The sequence below is a fragment of the Rhinolophus hipposideros genome (assembly GCF_964194185.1).
Source record: "Rhinolophus hipposideros genome assembly, chromosome: 10".
Lineage (NCBI taxonomy): Eukaryota > Metazoa > Chordata > Mammalia > Chiroptera > Rhinolophidae > Rhinolophus > Rhinolophus hipposideros.
This window is the reverse complement of record NC_138056.1, coordinates 56,603,103-56,628,214: the sequence shown is the minus strand read 5'-3', so window position 1 is coordinate 56,628,214 and position 25,112 is coordinate 56,603,103. Positions and strand designations below refer to the sequence as shown.

The 25,112-nt window shown below is 35.9% G+C and overlaps 1 protein-coding gene across 6 annotated transcripts in view; it reads left to right on the top strand.

Annotated features, from left to right (window-relative positions):
- DLG2 (discs large MAGUK scaffold protein 2) overlaps positions 1 to 25,112 on the top strand; it is a 1,856,054-nt gene that overhangs the window by 739,610 nt on the left and 1,091,332 nt on the right. The window contains exon 1 of one of the 6 annotated variants that reach the window (XM_081064706.1): positions 21,530 to 21,754. The exons of the other annotated variants lie outside the window; for them this stretch is intronic. Within the exon in view, the coding sequence (XP_080920832.1) occupies positions 21,653 to 21,754 (102 nt within the window). The 5' untranslated portion in view covers positions 21,530 to 21,652. Of the gene's footprint in view, positions 1 to 21,529; positions 21,755 to 25,112 lie in introns of those variants that run through there. 6 annotated transcript variants of the gene reach the window in all.

The following is a 25,112-nucleotide window of genomic DNA, read 5'->3' as shown; positions in this document are numbered from 1 at the left end:
AAATACATATATACCAAGGTTGCTATGAGGGTTCTCGATGCCAGTTATAATTAGGTCTGGTGCTCAATTCACTGAAGAATTATGGAAGCTGTGTTTTCACTGTCATTGTGTAGAAACTGCTTTTTGTTTGTTTGCTTTGTTTTGTTTTGTTTTGGAGATGGGACAGACTTTCCAAATGAATGAGGCAGCCTGTATGTGTAAAACCTGGTGTTAGGGAAGAGCAAATTTTGCTCAAAGAACAATAAAAATTCCAGTTGAGCTTGAAAAAGCTTGAAAGTTATATCAAGTACTCCTCTACTTCTTTCAGGCTAACGGAAATTCTACTATAAATTTTCCTAGCTTCCCCAAAAGAATATAATTGTTGTATGATCTCTGGTAGCCTTCTTAGAGGATAAGTATTTCAGAGGAGAGAACACTGAATTAACAAAGCACTGAGCAACCCATTAAACACATATGATTTAAAGTCTCTATAAGCCTTTGCTTCTTAACTGTAAACCAAGGATAATATTGACCTCATCGTTCAGGAACAAGGGACTAATATTGATTTATGCTTCAGATCACTTTTGGAAGGGCATACACAAATAAATAAATGAATATATGGCATATCCTTTTTATATTTATTAGTAACACAATAGGGACTCAATAAAAATGCATTTAATAAACAAATCTATAAATGCATACGTGCACATCTCAGCATAAAGGAGCTGAAGGTACAAAATTTTAGTGTTATCCAAATGAAAGTGTTATTTATCACTTACTGTTCTCAACTTCACATTATAGTTATTGGTATAGATGCTTCTTTGCACATACACGTGTGACTACTAGCTGCCCGAGAGCAGGGGTCAAATCTTCCTCATGTGGGGTTCGTTGATGTCTATCATTGAGAAGGGCTCAGTGAATGCCAGTTAGCTTGTTGGGGGCCATAGCAGAAGTTGGTGGGTAATCTAGTCCAACGGCCTTCAACAGCACCTAGTCTCTAAAGAAAAGAGCAAGTTTTCTCACACACGATTTCCTGTCCTGGGATACAAATGGGAGAGCCCTGCAGCTGCACAGCCTGACAGCAGATGTTGCCCTGTCAGGTGTCTTTAAGTCTACTTGAGAAACCGCAGGAAGCTGGTGGCAGACAAATCATCAGCACTGTAGGAACAGGGGAACGGCAGCCTACATTGTGTGCTCACAGAGGAGACATGGCACTCGGCCACACAGAGGGGAAAATGACTAGGGCAGGTCTAGAAGTGCAAATGAATAGGTTCTGGCTGTTGTCTGCTTCTGCTTTTGGTACAGAACTCCTTCCACTCTGCTTTATAGCAGAGGCCGTTGTTGAGACATTTGTATCTCCTTTTTAATGAAAAACATTTTGTTGACAAAGAACGTATTCTAATCATGACGCCCAGCACCTAAATTAGTACAAAGAATAAGTATGTGTCATAAGATATTTTTAGATTTCAGTTATTTGATCTATACTGACCCCTGGGGGCACTAGGGATGAGGGAGGAGAAAGGCAGCCAGTGGGTTCTAAACTAATATGCATTGGCCTTAGTGCAAGGAAGATTATTTTCATATTATTTTATTTTTATAGCAATTTTATGTGGTAGCTAATATCATTCCCATTTTATTGTGAAGAGGGTTGGAATGGCTAAAGGAATTGCCTAAGGTCACATATCTAGTGTACTACAGAACTGGAATTCAAAGACATGATTTTGTGACAACAAAGTCCGTGCTTTTTCTTCTGCTTCAAAATCATTAGATTGTTTCCTTCTGTATAACAGCCGAAATTGAGTTCTATCATGTTAAATGCATCTTTACTGTAAGTTCAAACAGCTTGTGTGAATATGGATGAGTTATTCTATAATTTTAAAAATTTGCCAATATTTCTAGTCATTGGCATTGTCTTCTAATAAGAAAGAGAATTACATTTTCCATTATAGTTTTCAGGAACCCCTTTGGTTGCCTACCCATCATTCGTTTGACGCCTCTCTTCTTCCTCATAGAATCTATTGCTCATGTATTTACTTGCCCACCACAGAACCCATCTGCCTCAGCAGAAGCATGACCTCTACTGAGGCTCCAAGTGTTGGCCTGACTTCTCTGAGGTTAAGCCGATCCACGTGAGACCTGTGGCGTGTGAATCCCTCAGCAGCGTTTGTTTCTACATTGGCCATGTAATCTCTTTGGAGTCTCTAAAATGTAAGGAGGGGTTTCCATGAGATTTTTGGGAAAGGTTATTCTTGATCCTCTGAGAGAACTCCTGGATGCCCACCTTCTTTCTTCTGCACGTTGCCATCTTGGTTCATACATTTCTATACAGAGGGAGGCCAGGCCAAGAGATTGGGCAAGGAAATGGACCTGAACTCTTTGGATTAAGTCAGACTTAATGCTATGGCCGACAAATATTGTTTAAGCACATTTGAGTTGGGTTTTCTGAAACTTGCATCCAAAAGATAAAATTATTCTGCATCCCCAGACAAAGAAATAAGTAATAAACTTTATCACTTTTGCTAGATCACATCATCGTCTTTTAAGTATATTTTTATGATTAAAAATACATTGGAATGTACCTTCTCTCATCAGATCCTTTTCACTAGCCTCATTTTATAGACATAGAAGCTAAGTCTTAGAGTTAAGCGACTTTCCCAAGGCCATAGTACTACCAAATATTTTGAACTTTGGGTTTCTAACTCCCAAATTAAAACCTAGTGCTTTTTATCTCATCTAAACCAAACTAAAATAAAGAAGGGTAGAGTTAAGTTCTACCTAATTTCTAGTATAAAATAATAGAGTGTCTTAATTGTTACTTTCATTTAGTAGTAAAGACTTATTTCAAAGCATCATCAGTTTCTGAAATCCAGTAATAAAAAGAATGGCTCAACCTGTTGTATTTTATTTCCTCTCTTCTTTTCTGTCCTGTTACTTTCTCTTTTACTCTCCTTTTTCCTCTCCTCTCCCCTTCTCACCAATCTTTTCCCCTCCTTTCCCCTCCCTTCTCCTCTCTTTTCTCCTCTCCTCACAAAATCACCTTCATCCTTGACTTTGTCTGAGCAAAATTCCCAGTGACTCTGAATTCCCAGTGATTCTGTACCCGCAGCTATTAACCCACCAAACCTACAATTATCTGCTTCCCTGTCTCTCATCTACATTCCTAGCTACCCCAGAGCATAAACAGAATCTCCTTTATATTTGTATACCCCATTCTGGCACGTAGTAATCAGACATTTCATGTTTGTAAACCTAAACTATACTTCCAAAATCTACCTGACATTTTTGAGGAACAAATCATTCTTGATAGCTAAGTTTTGTGGATAGCTAAGGATGAAATATTTTAAACACACAAATTTTTATATTTCCATTTATTTCTGAATGGTTATCTTTATTAAATTAAATGCTTTATTTCCCATTTTCTTAAACCTTAGAAGATGTAGTTTAACCATTTCACGTAATGCTCTCCTTAGAAATTATTCATGTTGAAAATCGTTTGTCCTTATGACGGCTGATCCACAATCACTATTAAATTTTTAAAATTTAGTTTTATATAGCATATATTTCTTCACCCTCCCTTGTTCTCTTTATACTTGCTTGCAAAGGTCTCTTCCATTTTAAATTGTTTAATCTAATATGGACTTGAAATTCTAATATGGACCTTACATTTGGAACTGTATGTTAGGTAATAATACATTGATTTTGAGTAAGGGGCTGAGTACTTAATTTTCATAGATTCTAGAATAGTGAAGTTTACTACATTAACTTTGGATATGTCTATTTGAATTTTCATGGATTTTTTTTTCTAGTTTTCAGTGTTTGAAGTAAGTAATCTTTCTGGAGACTTGATTTCTCAAAAGATGAGGTTGGTATTTTGTGGAGGTGATTTGTTTTGAGGGTTTATTTTTATTTTAACTTCAGAAACCAGATAGCAGAAACTTTTGTGGTTTAAAGAAATGTCAGGTTTAGTTGCTCCCTTTCCTGAAAATGCAGGTGGGTTTTGTGTGTGTGTGTGTGTGTTCCCCCTCAGACTTATTGATTTATCTTTCTTCTCCATTTGTTTTTCATTTGTATCTGGCTGTGAGAAAAAAACTTTGAGAGACTTCATGTACTTTTCTTTAAATTGAAAAGAAGAATGTTCAAATAGCAGCTCAGGTGGAAACTTGACTTTGCTCCTGCCTGCCTCATTTTAACTTAGTATTTTGGCTTTAAAATAGATTTAAATATGTTTAGCATTTTTATAGAAAAGTGCTACCTATTCCTTTTGACGATGGAGAACCAACTAAATTCTGTAATTAGTACAGTCAGAACTGAAGAGTTCTTCCTGAAAAGCTGTATTCACACAGGAGGAGTTTGCATAACACGGTTTTCAGTTAAATTTTGAGAATTTGTTTCCTGTTGAAATTTGCCACAGCATGGTACATTAGAAAGAGCATTCAAGAAGGTGTCACAAGGCCTACATTTTCCAGCTCCAGCTGCACCTCAAATGCATTGTGCAAGAGTTGAAAGGCTTGCCCAATCTTAGCTATTTCTATGTGTGGAAATTACATATTGTCTGATATACAGAGAACATTATTCAATTCATTTTCTCTAAATTCAATATTTTTAGTAGCTCACTGAAGATCCTGGACTATGTCTTTGTTGTTGTTCAGGGTTCTTCTATATATACATGGACAAAGGGATGAAATCTAAACTTCTTAGCCTGGTTAAAATCTATGTAACTAACTTGTCTCATTAGTTTTCACCAAGAATGGGTAATGTAAACACATGAAACTTTTCCCCATTCCTTGAGCATACTAGACTTTCATGGCATATGTTATTCCCTCTACATGGAGCCTATCCCTACTTACCCACATGGCAAATTCCTTCTCCTTGCTAGATCTGGATCTAAGGTCAGCTTTCTAAGAGGCTTCCTTTGTCTTCCTTCCGCAGGCCAAATTAATTGCTACTCCCTTGGATTCCCCATAACATGCATACATTAACCATCAACCCTGTTCTCTATTGTCACATATGTTGCTTATTTATGTGACTATTTATCTTCTCTAATGTATGAGTTCCTTACAGGGGGAGAATGTGTTTTATTCATCTTTGTATGAATAAAGCTTCCAGCCTAATATCTGAAATGTAATAGACCTCAGCAATTATTGAATGGATGGATGGATTGAAACCTAAATCAGAACAGAAGTAAATAGAAACAATTTATGATTAAAAAAAAAGATTATTCTAACTAAAGATGGTGGACAGAATAAATGACGGCTTAAAGATCCCTCAGAGCTCTCTATCAATACAGAACTTCATTATTTTAAGCATCTTTAAGAGTTGTGAGAGTGTTGATGGGTATGACTTTCCTTTGCTGAAAGTTTTTGAAAAGTTATCAGTACTCCTTTTCTGAGTACTGATAAAGTACTCAGTTCCAGAGATGTTTTCATGTAGTTCCTACTAAGAATGAACTCCAGGGCTGCCTGAAATATTTGTAGATTAACAATAATACTCTAATGATCAGAAACATTACAGTCTTATCTGCAATGATCATTGGAATGTGGACCCCTGATGGTAAACCTAATGTTTGATACTCATTTTGTCTCTTTAAAACAGTGTTTCACTATTGTAATTACCTTTTCTCCTTATTTTCTGTGGAATATGGTTTTAAGTACAGAATCATTTTGTATAAGAGAAATCAATGTGTCTTCTTTATGCATTTTAGCTTACCAACATTTGTATCTTATCAACAACAAATGCATCTTGTTGAGGAAAATTTTATTGAAAATCGTTTGCACTATATTTATTCACGTATGCATTTATTTGAATGATTGATGGGTGAAACAAGTAATTCCTGAGCATTAACTGTATACCTAGCATTGAACTAAATATTAGTGGGAAAGAGACTTATGTAAACAAAAATGTATATAAATATAATAAACTGAGAAGCAAACATTGTGTTGTACAAAGAATACAGGCTTTAGAACTTTGAAGATGGCTCCATACCCTAACTTTACCCCTTCTCACTTAAGTGATCCTGGGCAAGGCTTGAATCTTTCTAATTATCTGTCTCCAAGGAAAAACGGCTTCATGACGCTAGAGTACATTTCTTGTTTATCTCATGTATCATTACACACATACTCAGTACATGTCACAATGCCTACTAACATTGTTTTTTCCCAAGTGTTATAAGCCAAAAAACTACAAAATCCAAAGTAACCTTGGGAGAGGGGGTTGCTGACTGAGTGGAAAGAGTCAGCAAAGGATTCAAAGTGATAATATTCAAATTGATTCTTAAAGATTTAGTAGGATTTTTCTGTACAATTATGATATGGTGATAGTGATCATGATAATAATAATAGTAACAATAATAATAGTGAGTCATAAGTAGTGTACGATAGGCAGTGTTAGGACATTTTATGTATTAAATCATTTAGATCTTGGAAGATTTTATAATAAACACTTCTGTAATCCTCATTTACCAATGAGAAAACTGAGGCACAGAGACTTTAAGACATTTGCCCAAAAACCCTTGACCAGTACATGGTTGATCCTGGATTCAAACACAAGCAGTACAATTGCTGTCTTTATCTAACTCTGAACTATCAGCAGCTTCCCTCTCTTTTACAGTGGATGTCATTGAAAGCAATACCATATTTTCCTGAAAATAAGACCTAGCTGGACAATCAGCTCTAATGTGTCTTTTGGAGCAAAAACTAATATAAGAACCAGTCTTATTTTATTATAATATAAGACCAGTTATAATATAGTTAATATAATATAATATAATATAGTAATATACTATAATATCGGGTCATATTAAGTTTTGCTCCAAAAAGATGCATTGAAGCTGATTGTCCGGCTAGGTCTTAATTTGGGGGAAACACAATAGCATTGATATCTCCCAATTTCTGGAAGTTGTGGCTTAGGATGCCTCCTATGTGGGTAAACACAGAGTGGACACAGGTATTATGAGGCGATGAGTCTGATCAATATCCTCTGAGGCAATGTACTCTAAGGGCTAACCGGGGTCCAGGCCCAGGGAACACACCATCTCATTCTGTGAAAGGGCCCAGGAGACTTCATTAAATCAGACTTTAGAATGACAGAGTAGTAGGGGGCACAAAGAGAATATTTTTTGAGTTAGCGTCATTATCCATACAGACAAGGTAGTTTAATGCACTACTGTATGGGTTTATGGTGGCCTTTACCTAGTTTTTGTTTTGCTATTAGATGTCAGGCATGAAGACCGACAACATTCAAATAAATGTCTCCGATCCCTTGAGCCAGGGAATTCTCATTGTTCAATCACACATTCACTGCTTCATCAACATTCCTAAATTTTCAGCTCCAAAACATTGGGCTTTCATCACTAGAAACTTTTCATTTTTAAAGACATAGCTTTTCCTAGAGATATAAAGTATTTTTAAAACTCAGGTAAAATGCACATAAGAATAAAAAGAGTAATTGTGTGAATTCTCTTTGCAAACTCATAGACTAAATTTTCTCTACTTCTGGAACACTGAACCCTATGCAGAATTTTATCTTCTAACAAAGTAGGACATCACCAGCTTATGTAATACCTGTGTAGGAAGAAATTAATTTGGGAGTTACTTTGGTTAAAACCTGCACTATTGGTGTGTAATTTGATAATTCATCTAGAAAATGAATCCAAAACCATCTAAGATATTTTTAATAAACATGACTGAGGTATAATTTACATATAATAGTGGTCATATTCAAAATTTACAATTTGATGCATTTTGATAGGTATATACACTAGTGAAACCACCACCATAATAAAAATACAGATAATTTCTATCACCCCTGAAAGCATCTTTATTCCCCTTTTCAGCCCTTCCTTCCCCCACCTCTGGGTCTAGGCAGCAATGGATCTACTTTCTGTCACAGTATGTTAATTTTTATTTTCTAGAATTTTATATAAGTGGAATTATACGGTATGTACACTTTTGCACCCATCTATTTTCAACTGGAATAATGATTTTGAGGTTGTACAGATGGATGTTGTGTTATTTATCCATTTACTATTAATGTACATGTGGGTTGTTTCCAATTTGGGGATATTATGAAATAAGAAACACCTTCCAACTCATTTTATGAGGCCAGCATTATGCTGATATAAAAACCAGACAAATATATTATAAGCAAAGAATACTACAGACTAAAATCCCTCATGAAGATAGATGTAAAAATTGTAAATAAAATTTTAGCAAGTGGAATCCAGTACTATATTAAAATTACAACACATCATGAACAAGTGAGGTTGATCTCAGGAACAGAAGTTGGTTTAACATTCAAAAATACCATATCAAGGAACTAAGAAAAATAATAATCTCAATCGATGTAGAAAAACATTGGAAAAAATCCAATATCTGTTAGGTGGTGCAAAAGTAATTGTGCTTTTTGCAATTATTTTTAACTTTTTCAACTGCAGTTACTTTTGCACCAACCTAATATTTCTGATTTAAGAAAAACTCAACAAAGCAGAATAAATTAGAAGGGGCCTTCTTCAACTTAATAAAGAGCATCTGTGAAAAAACCTATAGCTAATATGAGGCAAAATTAAAAAATGCAGTGAATGTTTAAATAAGAAAAATTACAGTAAAAGACACATTGCCATTAATCCCTCTCAAAATATTCCTTGCTTTAAAAACACTTATCCCGTCGTTCTTGCCACTTTCTGAAGCAGTTCTGGAAGTCCTCTTTTATGAATGTTTTTGTTTCATTCTCCATCATGAACAATGTGCTGTGCCAACATATCACTTCTGGTATAGCAATTTCTGTCAAATAAAAACATTACAGTGTGTCCTCATCCACCTTATTCACCAGATCTGGCACCATACAACTTCTGGCTCTTCCCCAAAGTCAAAATGACTGTGAAAGATAATTGTTTTGAATTGATTCAGGACATCGAAACAGCCACAACAGCGCAACTAAAGATACTCAAGAAAGAAGACTTGCAGAACTGCTTCAGAAAGTGGCAAGGACGATGGGTATGTGTGTTCAAAGCAAGGAAGAATATCTTGAGGGGAATTAATGGCAATGTGTCTTTTACTGTAATAATTTTTTTAAATTTAAACATTCATCGTATTTTTTGATCACACCTCGTATCACACTTAATAGTGAAAATCTGAATGTTTTCCCTTAAGATCGAGGACAAGACGAGAATATCTCAACTATTTTTATGCAATATTGTACTGGATGATCAATGCAGCACTGTTAGCCAACAAAAAGAAGCAAAGGAAAAAGTTAAACTGTTTTTCTTTTTCGGATGACATGATCTGATCTGATAGAATCTACCAAAAAAAAAAAAAAGGAAGCTACCAAATTGGTGAATTTAACAAGGTTGCGGATAAAATGTCAATATACAAAACTCAATTTTATTTCTACATACTAAGCATGGACAGTCAGAAATTGAAATCAATAAAGCAATTTTCATTTATAATAGTATAAGTATGAAATACTTAGGAATAAATCTAATGAAAGATGTAAAAGAGCTGTACATTGAAAATTAGAGAATATTGCAGAGGGAAATTAAAGATGACCTAAATGAATGGAGAGATACATTACTCCTGGGTTGGAAGACTCAATATTGCTGTTTATTCTCTTTAAACTGATGGAGAGATTCAATACAATCGCTATCAAAGTTCCAGTAGGAATTTTTGTTGACATCAATGAGCTAATTATAATATTCACATAGAAACTCAAAGTAGCTAGAAAGTTAAAACAGCTGAAAGGAAGAGCTGCTATAAAGATGGTAGTTGTGTAAAAGTAGACAAATAGATCAATAGAAAGAAATTGAGAGCCCAGAAATAAACCATACATATAAGGACAATTGATTTTTTACAAAGTCACACAATTCAGTTGAGGGATATTATAGCAAATGGTACTAGAGCAATTGAATACACGTATGCAAACAAGTGAACTTGGATCCATGCCTCTTACTATATATAAAAATTTACACAAAATTTACCATAGACTTACATATAAAATCTAAAGCTACAAAAATTCTAAAATAAATCAGAGGTGAACATCGTTGTGACCTTTGGTCAGGCACAGATTTTTGTTTTTAATTTGACACTAAAATTATGAACCATAAAAAATTAATAAATGGGACAAAGACACCTGTTAAAAGAATTAAAAGGCAAACTATAGACTAGGTAAAATATGTGCAAACTTATACCTAATTAAGGACTTAAATCCAAAATATATAAAGAACTCTCAAAACTCAACAGTAAGAAACAAACAACTCAATTTCAAACATAACCAAAATATTTGAATAGATACTACCAAAGAAGATATACAGAGGGCAAATAATCACATGAAATGATGTTTACACCATTAGTCAGTAGGGAAATACAACTTAAAATTATAGTGAGATATAACTATCCTTCTATTGGATTGGCTAAACATTAAAATGACTGACTACACTAGGTGTTAACTTAGATTTGAGGGGACTGAAATTCTCATACACTGCTGGTGGAGGTGTGCAATGATACAACCACTTTGAAAAACAGTTTGACAGTTTCTTATAACTGGAAATATGCACCTACCGTGTGGTAAACCTACTCCAATCCAATAAAAAAGGAAATATATGTCTGTACAAAAACATATACACAAATATTCATAGAGTTTTATAGCCCCAAACTGGAAATAATCCAAATGTCCATCAGCAGATGAATGGATAAATAAATTACAGATAAAAATAAACTTACAGGGTTAATATTGCAAAAACTTACAGTGTTAATATTGCAACAAAAAATAGAAATGAACTATTGACGTGTGCAACAGTCTAGATAAATCTCACAAGATATGTTGAGTGAAAAAAAATCAGACAACAAAAGTACATATGATATTATTTGTATAAATTTCTAAAATATGGAAACTAGTCTAGTGACAGAAAGCAGATCTGTGGTTGCTTTGAGATGGGGGAGTAGGAAAGATTTTGAGGGGTAGAAATTATAAAGGGGCATGAGGAAACTTTTGTGGGTGACAGATATGTTCATTGCCTTGATTGTGCAAATGGTTTCATGAATGTATAATACATATGTTGAAACATAAAATTGTGCTTTTTAAATATTTATTATATTTCAGTTGTATTTCCATAAACTTCTTTTTACATATTCCTTAGTAGTTTCCTAACACTTTTATAATTGAAACAAAAATCTTAAATGTAACCCCCATAGTCTGACCTCTGCATTCTTCTGTGGCCTCTTCTCACTTTGGTGTTTCCCCTTGTTTGTTGTCTTCCAGCTATTCCGTAACTATCTCAGTCCTTCCTACACACCTTGCTTCCTGGCACCACATGTTCTTTGTATATTCTCTTCCCTCTATTTGGATGTTCTCTCTTCCTGTATTTGTCCAGTAATTTCCCACTCATCCTTCTGATTTTAACTCAGTTATCACTTTGCCAATTATGCCTTCTCTAACCACCTTTATTAGATAAAATTCCCCTATTTGTTCTCATAGAGCCTTGTGGCTCTACCCAAAGCACTCATCCCAATCTGCCTTCCCCTGTAATCTCTGTAATCTCCTTGAAGCCAGAACTGTATTGATCTGTAGTTACCACTGTATCCCAAAATTACAGTGCCTAGCACAGACACAGGAAATTATCTGTTGGATGAAAGAATAAGTGAATAGTAATTGGGAACCAAAAACGGGAAATGAAGTAAATATATTAACATCATGAACCTAACAAAGGCTTTGTAATAGTCAGATGCTATGTAACAAATTTAGCAAACACAATTCAGATCTTCAAACACATTGTGCTTGAGATTGACTGTTCTTATAATGAAGGAAGAGAGCACCAGAATTCTCATGACAGAAGTAATTCACACATTGTACCAAAAATGGTTTTCTCACAATGATCTTACAGTGATTTAAACAAACAGGAAATGGAAATCTACTTAGTCTATATTTATAATTTGGTGTCATCGGGACTTTAACTAGCATGCATCCATCTTATTAAGAGAAAAAGAGATAATTGTCATAATCTTAAATCTATGGTATATAGCTTGAAATTGTAAGAGAGATCTCATGTCTTCACAGTTGTGGTTGAGCAATTGTTTCATTGAGAAATTATTTCATTTAGTTTGGGTATGAGAGCCCCTGCGTGCAATATAATAGTGTGGTGTTCTTCAGGGTGAGTCAGTCATCTCATTTAGTTCTTGCAGCTAGAAGAGTCATCTATTGTTCAGATGAAAGCAAGCTGATAAAGAAAATCTATTTGTAGTAGAAAAGCACAGTGGCAATATAAAGCCCCTTAAAATGAGCCATGTTTTTGACATAGATTTCTCATGAATTGCTGCTCTCAGAGTTGAACTCTGGTTTAGTAGATTTTTCTTTCTTTATTTTTTTGACAATGAATAATTTGCCTTTGTTTCACAGATGGGCAAACATAGTATAAAAATAGAATTAGTGATTTCACAGGAATTTTGCTATGTTTGGTTGACACGTATTTGAAATAAGTTTCTTGGATAGTTTTGGTGTATAATTAATGCATGAATTTAAAAAATGAATGAGTGAGCAAATGAATATTGTTAAGCATTCATTAATAGTTTGTGTAGACCATCAAAAACATCAACAAAACAAAAAGGCAACCTACAGAATGGGAGAAATATTTGCAAATCATGTATCTGATAAGGGTTTAATATCCAAAATACATACAGAACTCAAAAAACTCAGTAGCAAAACAAACAATCTGATTAAAAAATAGGCAGAGGATCTGAATAGATATTTTTTTCCAAAGAAGACATACAGACAGCCAACAGATACATGAAAAAATGCTCAACATCACTAATCATCAGGGAAATGCAAATCAAAACCATAATGAGATATCCCCTCTTACGGGTTAGAATCACTATCATTAAAACGATGAGATAGGTGTTGGCAAGGGTGTGGAGAAAAGGGAGCACTTACACATTGTTGGTGGAAATGTAAATCGGTGCAGTACAGCCACTATGGAAAACATTATGGGAGTTCTTCAAAAAATAAAAACTGAAACTACCTATAATGCCTATTATCCAGCAATCCCACTTCTGGGTATTTATCCAAAGGAAATGAAAACAGCATATCAAAGAGATATCTGTACTCCTATGGTTATTGCAGCATTATTCGTAATAGCCAAGGTGTGGAAACAATCTAAGTGTCCCTCAAAAGACAAATGAATGAGAAGATGTGATACATATGTTCATATGCATATCTATATGTATATATATACATATATATATACACATATATGTAATGAAATATTGTTCCGCCATAAAAACATAAGAAAATATTGCCATTTGCAACATATATGGACCTTGAGGTATTAATGCTAAGTGAAATGAGTCAGATGGAGATAGACAAATACTGTATAATATCACTTACATGGGAAATCTATAAAAGCTAAATTCATAGAAACAGAGCGCTGAATGGTGATTACCAGGGCCTGGGGGGAGGGAGGTGAGGGCGGGGATGGAGAAATGTTGGTCAGAAGACACACACTTTTAGTTACAAGATAAATAAGTTTTGCGGACCAATGCATAGTATGTTGATTATAGTTAACAATGCTGTACTGTGTACTTGAAAGTTTCTAAGACAGCAGATCTTAAGTGTTCTCACCACAAAAAAGAAATGGCAATTATATGAGGTGATGGAGGCATTATTTAATGCTACGGTGGTAATCATTTGGCAATATATGTATATCAAATCATGTTATACAAACTATACTTACACAATGTAATATGTAAATTATATATCAATAAAAAATACAACTTTTAAAACCTGAAAAGTATAACTACAATCAAAAAACAAAAGAAATGTGTTAAAGAACTGAACACAGAATTAGTAAATGAAAAGGTATCTGAAGAAATTTCCTACAGTACAGTGAAAGCAGCAAAAGAGAAAAGAAAAACATAAGAGAAAGGGACAGTAAATATATATCTAATTTCAATTTAATGGGGAAAAAAGGATAGAGAACATGTGGAAGAGGCAAATGAAAAGCAAGGCAAATGAAAGGGATATGCCTTACTTCTTTTTTTATTATTATTGATTAAAGACATGAATCCTTACACGCAGTCATCAGAAGAAGACCTAAACAGGATACTTAATCACTTTAATCTCCAACACACTAAAACAATGAATAAAGTTGATCAGTGGGAAACAACTAAGCACTTACAGAAAAAAGACAACTGGACTAATTCTTCAGAATACCGCAAGAAAATAGCTGGCAACCTAGAATTTATACTAAGCTAAATTATCATGTAAAAAAAGAATAAAAAATCAAATCAAATAAAAACACCTTCAGACAAATCAAAATAAGAATCTACCAGAAGAGTTTTGCTGAAGTAGCTTCAATAAGACATTATTTATGGAGAATAAAAAAGAATCCCACAAGGATTTTTAATGGAATTTTACATTGATAAAAATATAAATTGGCTATTATACATTAAAATTTAAAAATATGTTCATACCCTTTGCATCAAGAATTCTTCATCTATAAGTTCCAGCCTAATAGTTTTGTTAAGGAGATGTGCAAATGTCCACAAGAACATTTCAATTTTTCTCATAATATTGAAATCAGAAGTATTTTTTACCCTTAACAAGAGAGGACTTAGGAAATTTGCCATGAAATATTGAAATCCTATAACGTATTAATAGTGGTTTTGTAGGAAAACATCTGTCTAAAAGTATGGATAAGTATCAAAGGTATATTACACTCAAAAGTAGCCTATACTACATATATACATTTTGAACATTTTTTTTGGAAATATTACAGGAGACATAGCCTTTAAAATATTAATATTCCTTATCCCTGACAGTGGAATTGTGAGTACTTTCAAATTGCCTTTTTGTGCCTGACAATGTTTTTAAATTATTTCTACACTACACTTTTGCTTTTGTACTTGAACAAAAATGTAATTAAAAATATATGCTATTTTTGGCTCTGAAACAAAATATTTATCAGGAACTTTGATAAATACTTTCACATATGATATTTTAGTTAATCCTGAGAGGAATCCCATAATATACATGTTATTATTTAACGAGACTTCCCCTTTTTTGATGGATGAGCAAATTAACTGTCAATGAGATTAACTGACTAATTCAGAGTTACATAAGTTTCAAAGCTAGGGATGAAACCCAATACCCAAATTTATTCTTTCAACACTGAAATCAAATTTGATGAACAACAATACCTAAGAAGAATTCTTTTTCATTTGATTTTTCCTATGAAAGAAATTCTCACAGTTGGTGATATTTTGGAGTTGCTTTTACAAAATGACAATAAGAGTGAAAGTAAATATCATGAACATTCTTAGAGGCAAAATTTTTACTTGCCTTATTGAAGCTGAGGACAATTATTATTTGAAAGCACTTGCTGCTAAAACGAATTGTCAAAATTGATACTGAATCAATGCGCTGGCATTTTCTTAATAAAGGGCATACTCCTTACAACTAGGAAATGGGGAAGGGAGGCTGGATTTGGAGACAAATAAAGGCCTATAGTAGTTCACCTAGGGCCTAGGTGGGAGCTATGGAAAGTCTGGCTTAACCCACACACTTCATTTGTTCTGTGTTCATTCATTTATTGACTCAATCATTCCAAATGACAAATAAACAATAAAACGATTTCAAATAAAAGTCAAACAAACATACTAAGTATGACTCAAATAAAGGTCAACCAGTCACTAAGTGTGACTAGCCCAGAGGCGTTTATACTTGGGAGTAGAAATGGAGGACTCAGAAATTACAGAGAAGCTGAAGACTAGACAATCATGGGGGAAGCAGGATAGATATTGGCGTCAGTTGTATGAGGCCTGATTCTAATATAAACCCTCATTGCAGTTGTGCGTTCCTCAGTCAGAGGGACATGAGAGGGTTGAGAAAGGGTCTGGGGAGTTTGGGAGAGAGTAAAAATTGTGAAAAATGGTTAATAAGTTAGAATTGTTCAGTCTAAAGAGATTAAACATATTGGATCTAATAGGTTTATTATTTCCAGTTAACTTTTATCGAAACAAAAATCATGAAATTAACATTAAGCTCCTCCAATTTACTGAGTGCCTAGCACAAACCAGATGAGTGCCAGAAATATTGAAATACATGATCTCATATAAGCTTATCACAAGCTTATAGTATCACCACCTTTTTTATAGAACAGGAAGTGGCAGTTCAGGGATTATTAACTGAATGTGTCTGATGGTTCACCATAAGATTGGGGAACCAGTCTTATGGACTTTAAGTACATTTATTAGTACTTAGTTATATATACTTTCCTACTGTTAGGAAGAGCTACTGTTAGCCTTTATTTCATGACATTCTCTTTGATTAGTTTGTAAACTCATTGATGGTAGAAAGACCTTCATGTACCTCTCTGCTTTATATATTTCAGGGAACTCAATGATAAAACACATAGTTTATGACATAAACTTATTGGTGAATTAATTGCACAAAAACATCTCTATTAAAGATTAAATGAAGATAAGGGGACTTCAATTTGCAGTGAGAATGAGGAGAGGTAAAGGAATATAAAGGTTGAAATCACACAATTAGTGGCAAAACCTAGTGTGTCTGATTGACTCCAAAGTTCTTAGGTTCTCAGAATCTACCATACTTTCTTCATATGAATCACAGGGAAAAATTCCTTTAAAGAGTTACTAAATAACAAACCCTATTACGGAAAGTAAGAGACGTGTTAGCTGTAAGTAATAGGCAAAATGGCCTACTTGTTAAGAACTCGGCTCCTCAAGTCAGTTGCTTGGGTTCAGAATCCAATTCTCTCACCCGTCTAAGCAGTTGTCTAATTGTATTATTGTTTCCAATATTTTCTCCATCCTCCCTGTGAGATGGTTATCCTTTCTTACCTCACTGGCATCAGGTTTGGCCACATGACATTCCTTGGCTAACAAAATATGGACAGGAAGATGTTTTGAATGTCTGAGCAGAAATATTAAGAGCCACTATGTATTCAGCCATTCATCATTTTCCTTCTGCCATGGGAATGTCACATCCCTTTTCTGTTTATGGACTAATTTTGGTTAGAGTCATAGTCAAGCAGTGAAGGATATATAACATGACAAAGAAAAGAACACTTGTGGTTGAAAGCCATCAGGATTTTTTGTTAGTTGATTCATTTGACTAACTAGTACATAAGTTTTGTTAGCCTGTGGAAGTTACTTAATCTCTCTGTGATACCCTTTCTTTCTTTCTTTCTTTCTTTCTTTCTTTCTTTCTTTCTTTCTTTCTTTCTTTCTTTCTTTCTTTCTTTCTTTCTTTCTTTCTTTCTTTCCTTCCTTCCTTCCTTCCTTCCTTCCTTCCTTCCTTCCTTCCTTCCTTCCTTCCTTCCTTCCTTCCTTCCTTCCTTCCTTCCTTCCTTCCTTCCTTCTTTCTTTCTTTCTTTCTTTCTTTCTTTCTTTCTTTCTTTCTTTCTTTTTGTAAGACTGAGTGGTTTTAGTAATTAAATAAATTAATGTAGATAAAGTACTTAAACCAGTGCTATGCTGGTAAATGTTTCTTCGAAGAAAAAAGTTTTGACCCATAGTGTTTGCTAGTTTATCTTATGTAAGCACGTCTTCCATGGCTGATTCCAAGCTACCAACATATCACTGAATGGACAGTTCAGAAGAGATGCAATCAATTGCCTATTAAAAGTAGGAACTGGTTCTAGCACACTGTTGAATTTAAAATAGTGCACATAGCAAACACTATATTAGAGCATAACGACATTAAGCTAGACGAGTTTATTTTTTGAAGACAGGTGACTGAACGAAATGGCTTCTCAAATTTCCTTTACATTCTTAATATCATATATTTGGAAGACAACTCAGAGAATGTCAGCACTGGACTGAACTTAGAGATGCTCTAGTATATCCATTTCATCTTAATAGACAAGGGAATTGATGCTCAGAGAGGCTGAGTAGCTTGTTAAAGTCATACAGTCAGTAGGAAGAAATGCTATGGCTCCTCCTGTCCAATACATTCTTTTCCCTTCCAGCATGACCCATCTCTTTTTAAAAATTGCTATGGAAGGGATCAGCAGAGAAAGGAAAAAGATGAGTAAATAACCAATGCCTCTTAACTTGTTCCATTTTCTGGTTAGGAATAATCATAACAATACTAAAAGATTAAAATTAAATGCTGGTCACATTTATTGATGATTCTGGAGATTTTCTTGTGCGTGATTATGAGTCCGTTTTGAGGAAAGTTGTCACTGGGAAAAATGGTTAATAATATGTAGTTGTGTATCATTTTGCAAAACTGATGATTATTAGGAAGAACTGTAAATGTTACCAACCATTGAAATGTCTAATTAAAGGTGGCTTTTTTGACTATTAAATGAGTGCATCATCTCCTGGTATTCCCTAGTAATATCTCCTCCTAAAAATATTGCAGTACACCCCCAAATTAGTGCTTGCAGTATACTTCCAAATTAGTGCTTTTCAGACCAATAATGTAGTGTGTTCATATCTTAAGGTAACAGTGATTCATTTTTTTTAACCATAGTGGTTACTGGCTGCAACTATGGAATTCATTGTCATGGAAACCACATTTCTTCCTCCCCCCACTTCAATTCACCCCAGAGCTATTGAGAGACAAGAATTAAGAAAAAGCATTTTGTCAGATGCATATGCCAGATAACAAATGAGCACACACAAAGAGGTGTGTGTGTGTGTGTGTGTGTGTGTGTGTGTAGAGGGAGAGAGTAAGGAAGGGAGGAAGAAAGGAACTCTCATTGATTAAAGTTAAACAATAAAAAATCAAGGAAATTAAATGTACATTTTCCTTTATATATTTTTTTTTCATTTTACTGTCTCAGTCTAAACCAGCACAATTGTAAAATGGGAAATGAACATAGCAGCCTTTAATGCTGCCCTAGAATAGGAGGTCAGCCTTAGTTTGGGTAATTCATTAGGGAAAGACTGTTTTAGATATTATTGGAACATCACAATATAGAGCATACAATACTTTTAGGGTGTTTGAAATCCAAATTATAGGCTAATGAATAAGGGAAATATTGTACAACTTTTTTTAGAATCCATTCTCCTTTGGAAAAACAGCAGTAATTATAGATGTTTTGTAGTTGGAAGTGCTCTCACAATCACACATTTTATGGTAGCATAAAGAAAATGCTAAGGGATACACTTAATCTGTGAATGTGACTTTAAGATTCCACGGAAGGCACCAGACACCAGCTCTGTTCCTAAAATGTAATCTGCTATGGTTAAGGCCTCCTGAGCCACAGCAATCCCTAAATATGAACTGGATTGAAGCAATCTTGGTTATTAATAGAGAAACCAACTAGGTAAGAACTTCTGCACTTAGTCTAAGAATCCCAAAACCTGAGGCATAGTTGCCCTCTGGAGTTAGAACCTGATTTGCCTCAACTTCTTTCAAGAGGTCTTACTTTTGTAGGCAGGACCCATATTCCTCTCAACAGGGGGCTGATTTAAAATGTAGATTCTTTTATATCCTCCTAAGGAATGACAATGTAGGGTTAGGCCTGAGCACCTTTATTTTTTTTTTTTTTTAAAGGAGCACCCCAGGTAATTATGATACAATCAGGTTCAGTTTCCATTTACTTGGGACTAGAAGGTGTGGTTTTTTGGACATGGACAAGTGAAAACAAGTATATAGGACATTGCATTTGACTTGATAACTTGCAGGTCATTGTTTTTTGGTTGTTATTGGAACTTTGTAAGACTGAAGATTTATTGGGGGCTTATATAAATTTAGAATACAAGTGGTCTGGCATTTTGGTGGAATTGCATTAGGAGGACATGGTTCCTGCAATTTGCTATGGATGTTTAGGACTATGTTGTTGCTGTATTTCAAATGGGACATGAGTTCAGTGCCCAATTAGAAAGAGACTTTTGAAACTACCATCTTCATGTGAATATGACAGGCCTGCCCCTTCTCACATAAATCTGAAGATGCTCTTGGAGAAGTATGCCATGTCTCCTCTGAAGTTGCTTCTTAAACTATTTCCCACCACTAATTTTTTTTTCCTTTTTTAACCTCACCTTAGAGGCGTGTTGATTGTGTGACTTGGGCAAATGATATAACCTTTAGGGTCTCAGTTTCCTCCAGAAAAAGGTGTCCAATAACATTTACCTCTCAGGCTAAGACAGAAGATAAGCTATGTAGTTAAAGATAAGTTTTGTAGGTAAAGATAAGCTATGTAGGTAAAGAGTAAGCCATCACTATGGCTTACTACAGAAATGTGTTGTTTATCGTCTGTAGTCTTCATGACAACACTGCAGAGTAGGGGTTAACAGCCCCATTTACAGAAAGGCAAACAGAGGCTCAGACACTGTAAGTGACTTACAAAACCACACTCATCACCACGACCAGGGTCTGATACCAAACTCTGATATCTTGCTCTCTCTCTACCAACCATATGAAGCATAGTACCAAGCACTCTAGTGTCACTTAAAGGATGCTAGTTTTATCCATTTTCTAGTCTGTACCTTTCCTATCACTTTTTTTTTTTTTTTTTTTTTTTTTGTCTCTAAGCAGTTTTGCAGCTGGGTCAGCCACATGCTGATATGTTTTGGTCTTTTGCAATTTTGACAGCCTCACTTTAAAAAGAAGAAAAGAAGGAATAAAAGACACACACACAATAAAACATTCACCAGTCTTGATATTCATACTTCCGGAACAACATAAATACTTCTGGGGCTTCTTGGAGCTTCTGAGACATTAATGTGGGGAAGCGGCGGACTCTTCCTTTTTGAGTTCGAAAAATGTCTTATCAGGCTTGATTCTGAGGTTGATTCTATAACCCAGGGAAGGAGTGGGCTCGCTGCCCCAGAAATCAGGGGCCTTGGGTCACAGGGAAACCATTTCCAGCTCACTTCTGCCTCTGCCTTAGATCCCTTTGCTGGCCATCAACCCAGGCACGCCTTTGTCAGAGGGCAGCGAGGATGTGCCCAGCAGGTCTCCGCGGAGCCCTGCCTTTCTCAGGAACTCGGCCTCAGAGGTCGCCTACATTCAGGCGGCAGCAGCAATGAGAGCCGAGTGCGATCTCTGGGTCACATCAGGGCTGGGAGCCCCTGCACGCCTCCCCCAGGGACTCCTCAGTAACACAAAGCGCGCTGGCGGGCTGGGCTAGGCTGCCCAGCGCCACGCTCCTTCCCTCTCGGCCCCTCCCTTGCAGCCCACTTGCCCGGCCAGCGCTCCCCTCGGTGACTCTGGATTGCTGCAAGCCACTGGCTTTTTACCAAATCTGGAGCTGCGGTATTTTTTTTTTTTTCCTTCAGAGAATAATTTCAGCCCCCTTCAGCTCCCATGACAATCTTATGTGACTGGGGAGAGTAGGCGGGCACATCCTTTTACATGCTAATGCTGCCCCACCTCCTTTGAACCCTCCTCTGAGCGCCTGGCTTCCTTTGATTTTTATTTATTTATTTATTTAAAATTTTGCCTCCCCCAAATTTACCATAAGGGGGAAAAAAAAAAAACCATCTTGGTTCTGTCCCTACCCCCACGCCTCATTCCTCAGGGAAGGGAGACCCCGAAGACGCTCGGTACTTGCCCTCAGCTTTGCTCCTACCCGGGCGCTGGGATGGCTGCGCTGGGCGCAGGGGGCAGCGATCCTAGCTGCCGCTTGGTCTAGGCTGTCGCTCCATGTGCCGGGCGGCGAGCACCTTGTTCGGGTCCCCCAGCAAGCTGCCACTGTCGCAGCCCGAAAGGAATGTCCCCTGTTCTTAAGGACCCTGACTGTTTTACACCAATGATTTGCCACTGCAAAGTTGCTTGCACCAACAACACTTTGTCGTTGATGTTTGGATGCAAGGTAGGACGAGGTTCATGTCTTTTTAATGCATGCTGCCTCCTTTGGGGGTGCGAACAATTCTTTTGTTTGTTTATATGTCTGCCTGTTGGGAGCGTGACAGAAGCGAGGACTCGCTCTGCTCGACTTGCTCTGCTCTCTCTGGGAGCTGGCTGGGTTTGGGGGCCTTGAGAGTACATTCATTTTCTGGTGTCCGATGTTGGGTTGATACCTCGGTTGTCACCGGACCCCCTGGTCCCTAAATGTACAGAGGCTCCCAGAGCAGTTATGCTTCGGAAAGGGGGCTCCTTGGGTGGTTCTCTGCTTGGGATCTCGTTATACGTTCCCAAACTCCTCACAGGTTACCAGCGCCTGGCGCCCTGACCCACAGGACCCACGGTCCGTCCGCGTTAGCTAGGGCTGTAGACGTACTTGAGATGAAATTGAACGGATCAATTTGCATTGTGGCACTTTTAAAGCTGAGGAGCTTATTTTTGTTTTAGACAGCAAATCTGAAGCTAGGCTCCTGTTGCCCCCAATCGTGTATTTTTCTCTGAGCTTATACAATCCACTTGAAATCAACACTCAGAAATTTTATCAAGAGGTGGCGCAGTTACTCAGTGAAGTTTCTAGTGAATAACTGTCCCATCCCAGATTTTTGTAAAGGTGATTGGTGTTCCCAAGGAAATGAGGTTTGAAAATTTTTGAACCAGGGTACTACCATTCATTGCTCCTTGTCTGAAACTTTTTGGGCTGACTCCACGATGCACTTCCTGAAAAGGTGCACAGAACTTGGCATTTGAGTAGCCTTTGCCCGTGAGTGGTATGAAAGCATGTCCCTTACTCCTAGGTACACACCTTCACTTTTTTTCATTGTGCAAAGCTGGTGGGTTTGTCTAGACTGTGTATAAAAGTTTGTCTAGACTTTTATACACAAAAGTGTATAAAACACCTTTGTGGCCACTATGGTGACTCTGTAAGGAGAAAGAGCATCATCTGAAATAACTGAAAATTCACATTTGAAAGTAAATAATCACAGGATCCCTACTGTTTTGAAACACAACACCAGCAACTGGATTCCACAGCTGGCAAGCATCTTAGGCAGTAAAGTTAATAAAACATTCACATTCAATTTGATGGATAGTACTCAGAGGGGGGGGTAGGTTTAATGGAAAAATTGGGAGTTAGGAACATGAGTCTTATACTGAATATGCCTGTAGAATCTCCTCTCTTTTCTGAGCCTCAGATTTTATTCTATAAAACGAGAGATGTGGATGAGATGACCCTCCACAGCTCTAACATTCTCCAATGATGTCTTTCATAAAATCATTTAATATAAAGTTACTGCTAGAGATTTATGCCATTTACTCAGTGTGATAGGCTGTGCCTTACCATCTGTTTACACACACACACACACACACACACACACATACATATATGATTATACTAAAGAGTAGCTAGAATCTCTTTTTGAGACCCCTATAAAAGTCTTAGAGTTGATGAAAGTTTGTGTGTTCATCGCTGACAGGAAGATATATCTGAATGAGCACCACCAATAACTAACTTGTTAGCTCTTTTCTTCTCAAAAGCTGCCACCTTTCCTCCATGCTTCTGTCCACTCACTCTTCTAATTGTATTTACAGCAGCATCTTAGCAATGGCAACTGTTTAAAATCCATTTCCATAAACTTACAAGACTTGCTTTGCAGTGCTAAATGACGATTAACAAAGGTGAATTATTTTCAAGGGAAATTAAACACAACTAATAATCAAATAAGATAAGTTATTAGCTTGGAGAATGTTGTATATATATTCAACCCTTGAAGCTCATTTTCAAAGAGGTTTCTTTTATGCTCTTAAGTTTTCCCCTGATTTTTAGACTTACGGAGGGAATTGGTATAATTACAAGCACACGCTGTTGTTGTTTTGAAGGCTGAGGAATTACACTAATTTAAATTCCTTTAAGTTCTCTTCCTTTTGGTGTTCTGGTTTCACAAAGTCAGTTTGTGAGAAAACCAAGTCAACAGAGTGAAACGCCTAAATCACAGGTGCTGGTAGACATTGTTCTTTGGAAAGTAAATCAAGTCTCATTGAAAATTAAATAATACTTTTAGAGAGTTTATCTCTATTCCACTTTGTCAAGTATTTGAATAAGATAATGCTTAGAAGCCCTATATAATGGGATTGATAATTATATTAAAACTATAACTAACAGTTGGTTTATCATAGACTGGTTGATGTAAGGCTTCTACCTTAGAATCTTAGGTGTGAAAAGAATAACAGAACCTTCTAGTCTAGCCTTTTTCTAGTGAAATTGTTCAACACTACCTGGCAGATAGAAGATAATGTAGAAAACTTGTATATCATATATGCCTGGGTTTCAAAACTAGATGTACCACTTACTGAACTTATAATTTCTCTAAAGTTTCAGTGTCCTCATAGGTAGAATGGCCACAGTAATAGCTACTGCATTACATATTACTATGTCATTGTGAGAAATACAATTTAAATGACTATGTACGCATCATCAAATGAATGATACTTTTATATGACCTTCGTTTTTGTCATAGCTCCATTAAGGGGCTCATCATTTCTAGGAGGAACCTCTTTCACTTCTGATAAATTGTTAATCTTTGCTCTGAGCTTGATCATTATTTTTCTTAAAGTTACTTTATCTATGCTAGGTATTTATATAAAATGTAGGAAAAATTTATATATTGATAAAATATCCACAAGCAAAGTAAGTTCATGAAAATTAATGAAAACTTTATGGCATTAGTCCATTCAAGCAACCAATATTCATCGAAAATCCAATAAAATGCTCAACACTGCAGATGTGGCAATAAACAGCTCTTATTCCCCCATGATCTCAAATGATGTGGTAGGTGACTATACAAATTATAATATTGATTTAAGGAAAAAATATAAAATAAGGATTTCAGCTGAACAATGACAGTGGAATTTAAATAATTGTTAAAAAATTAAAAAAAAAAACTCTTATGGAGGTATAGATGTCAAGCCTCCAAAAACGCATGCTATCCAATATTATTGAATAAGTTTAAAACTAAAATGATTTGGATTGATATTTATTTTCTTTCCTGGAAAAAACTGAGCATGGCAAAGTCTAAAATCATGTTTGTGTGTAGTCCAGACCTTGTCAGTTTCCAAATTAAAAAAAAATCCACTTATATTGTTTGTTCTTAGTATCCCAAACCTAGTAATGGCTCGAAGGGTGCTGAGTAACTTGAACTTTCCAGACAGAAACCCCAAATAATTTTATTTTGTCATTTAGCAATCTCCAGTCTCCCCTCCCCCTTGCTGTATCCTGGCTGTCATTCAGTTTAGTTAACTGACTATGTGACTTATGACTACAAATGTGACAT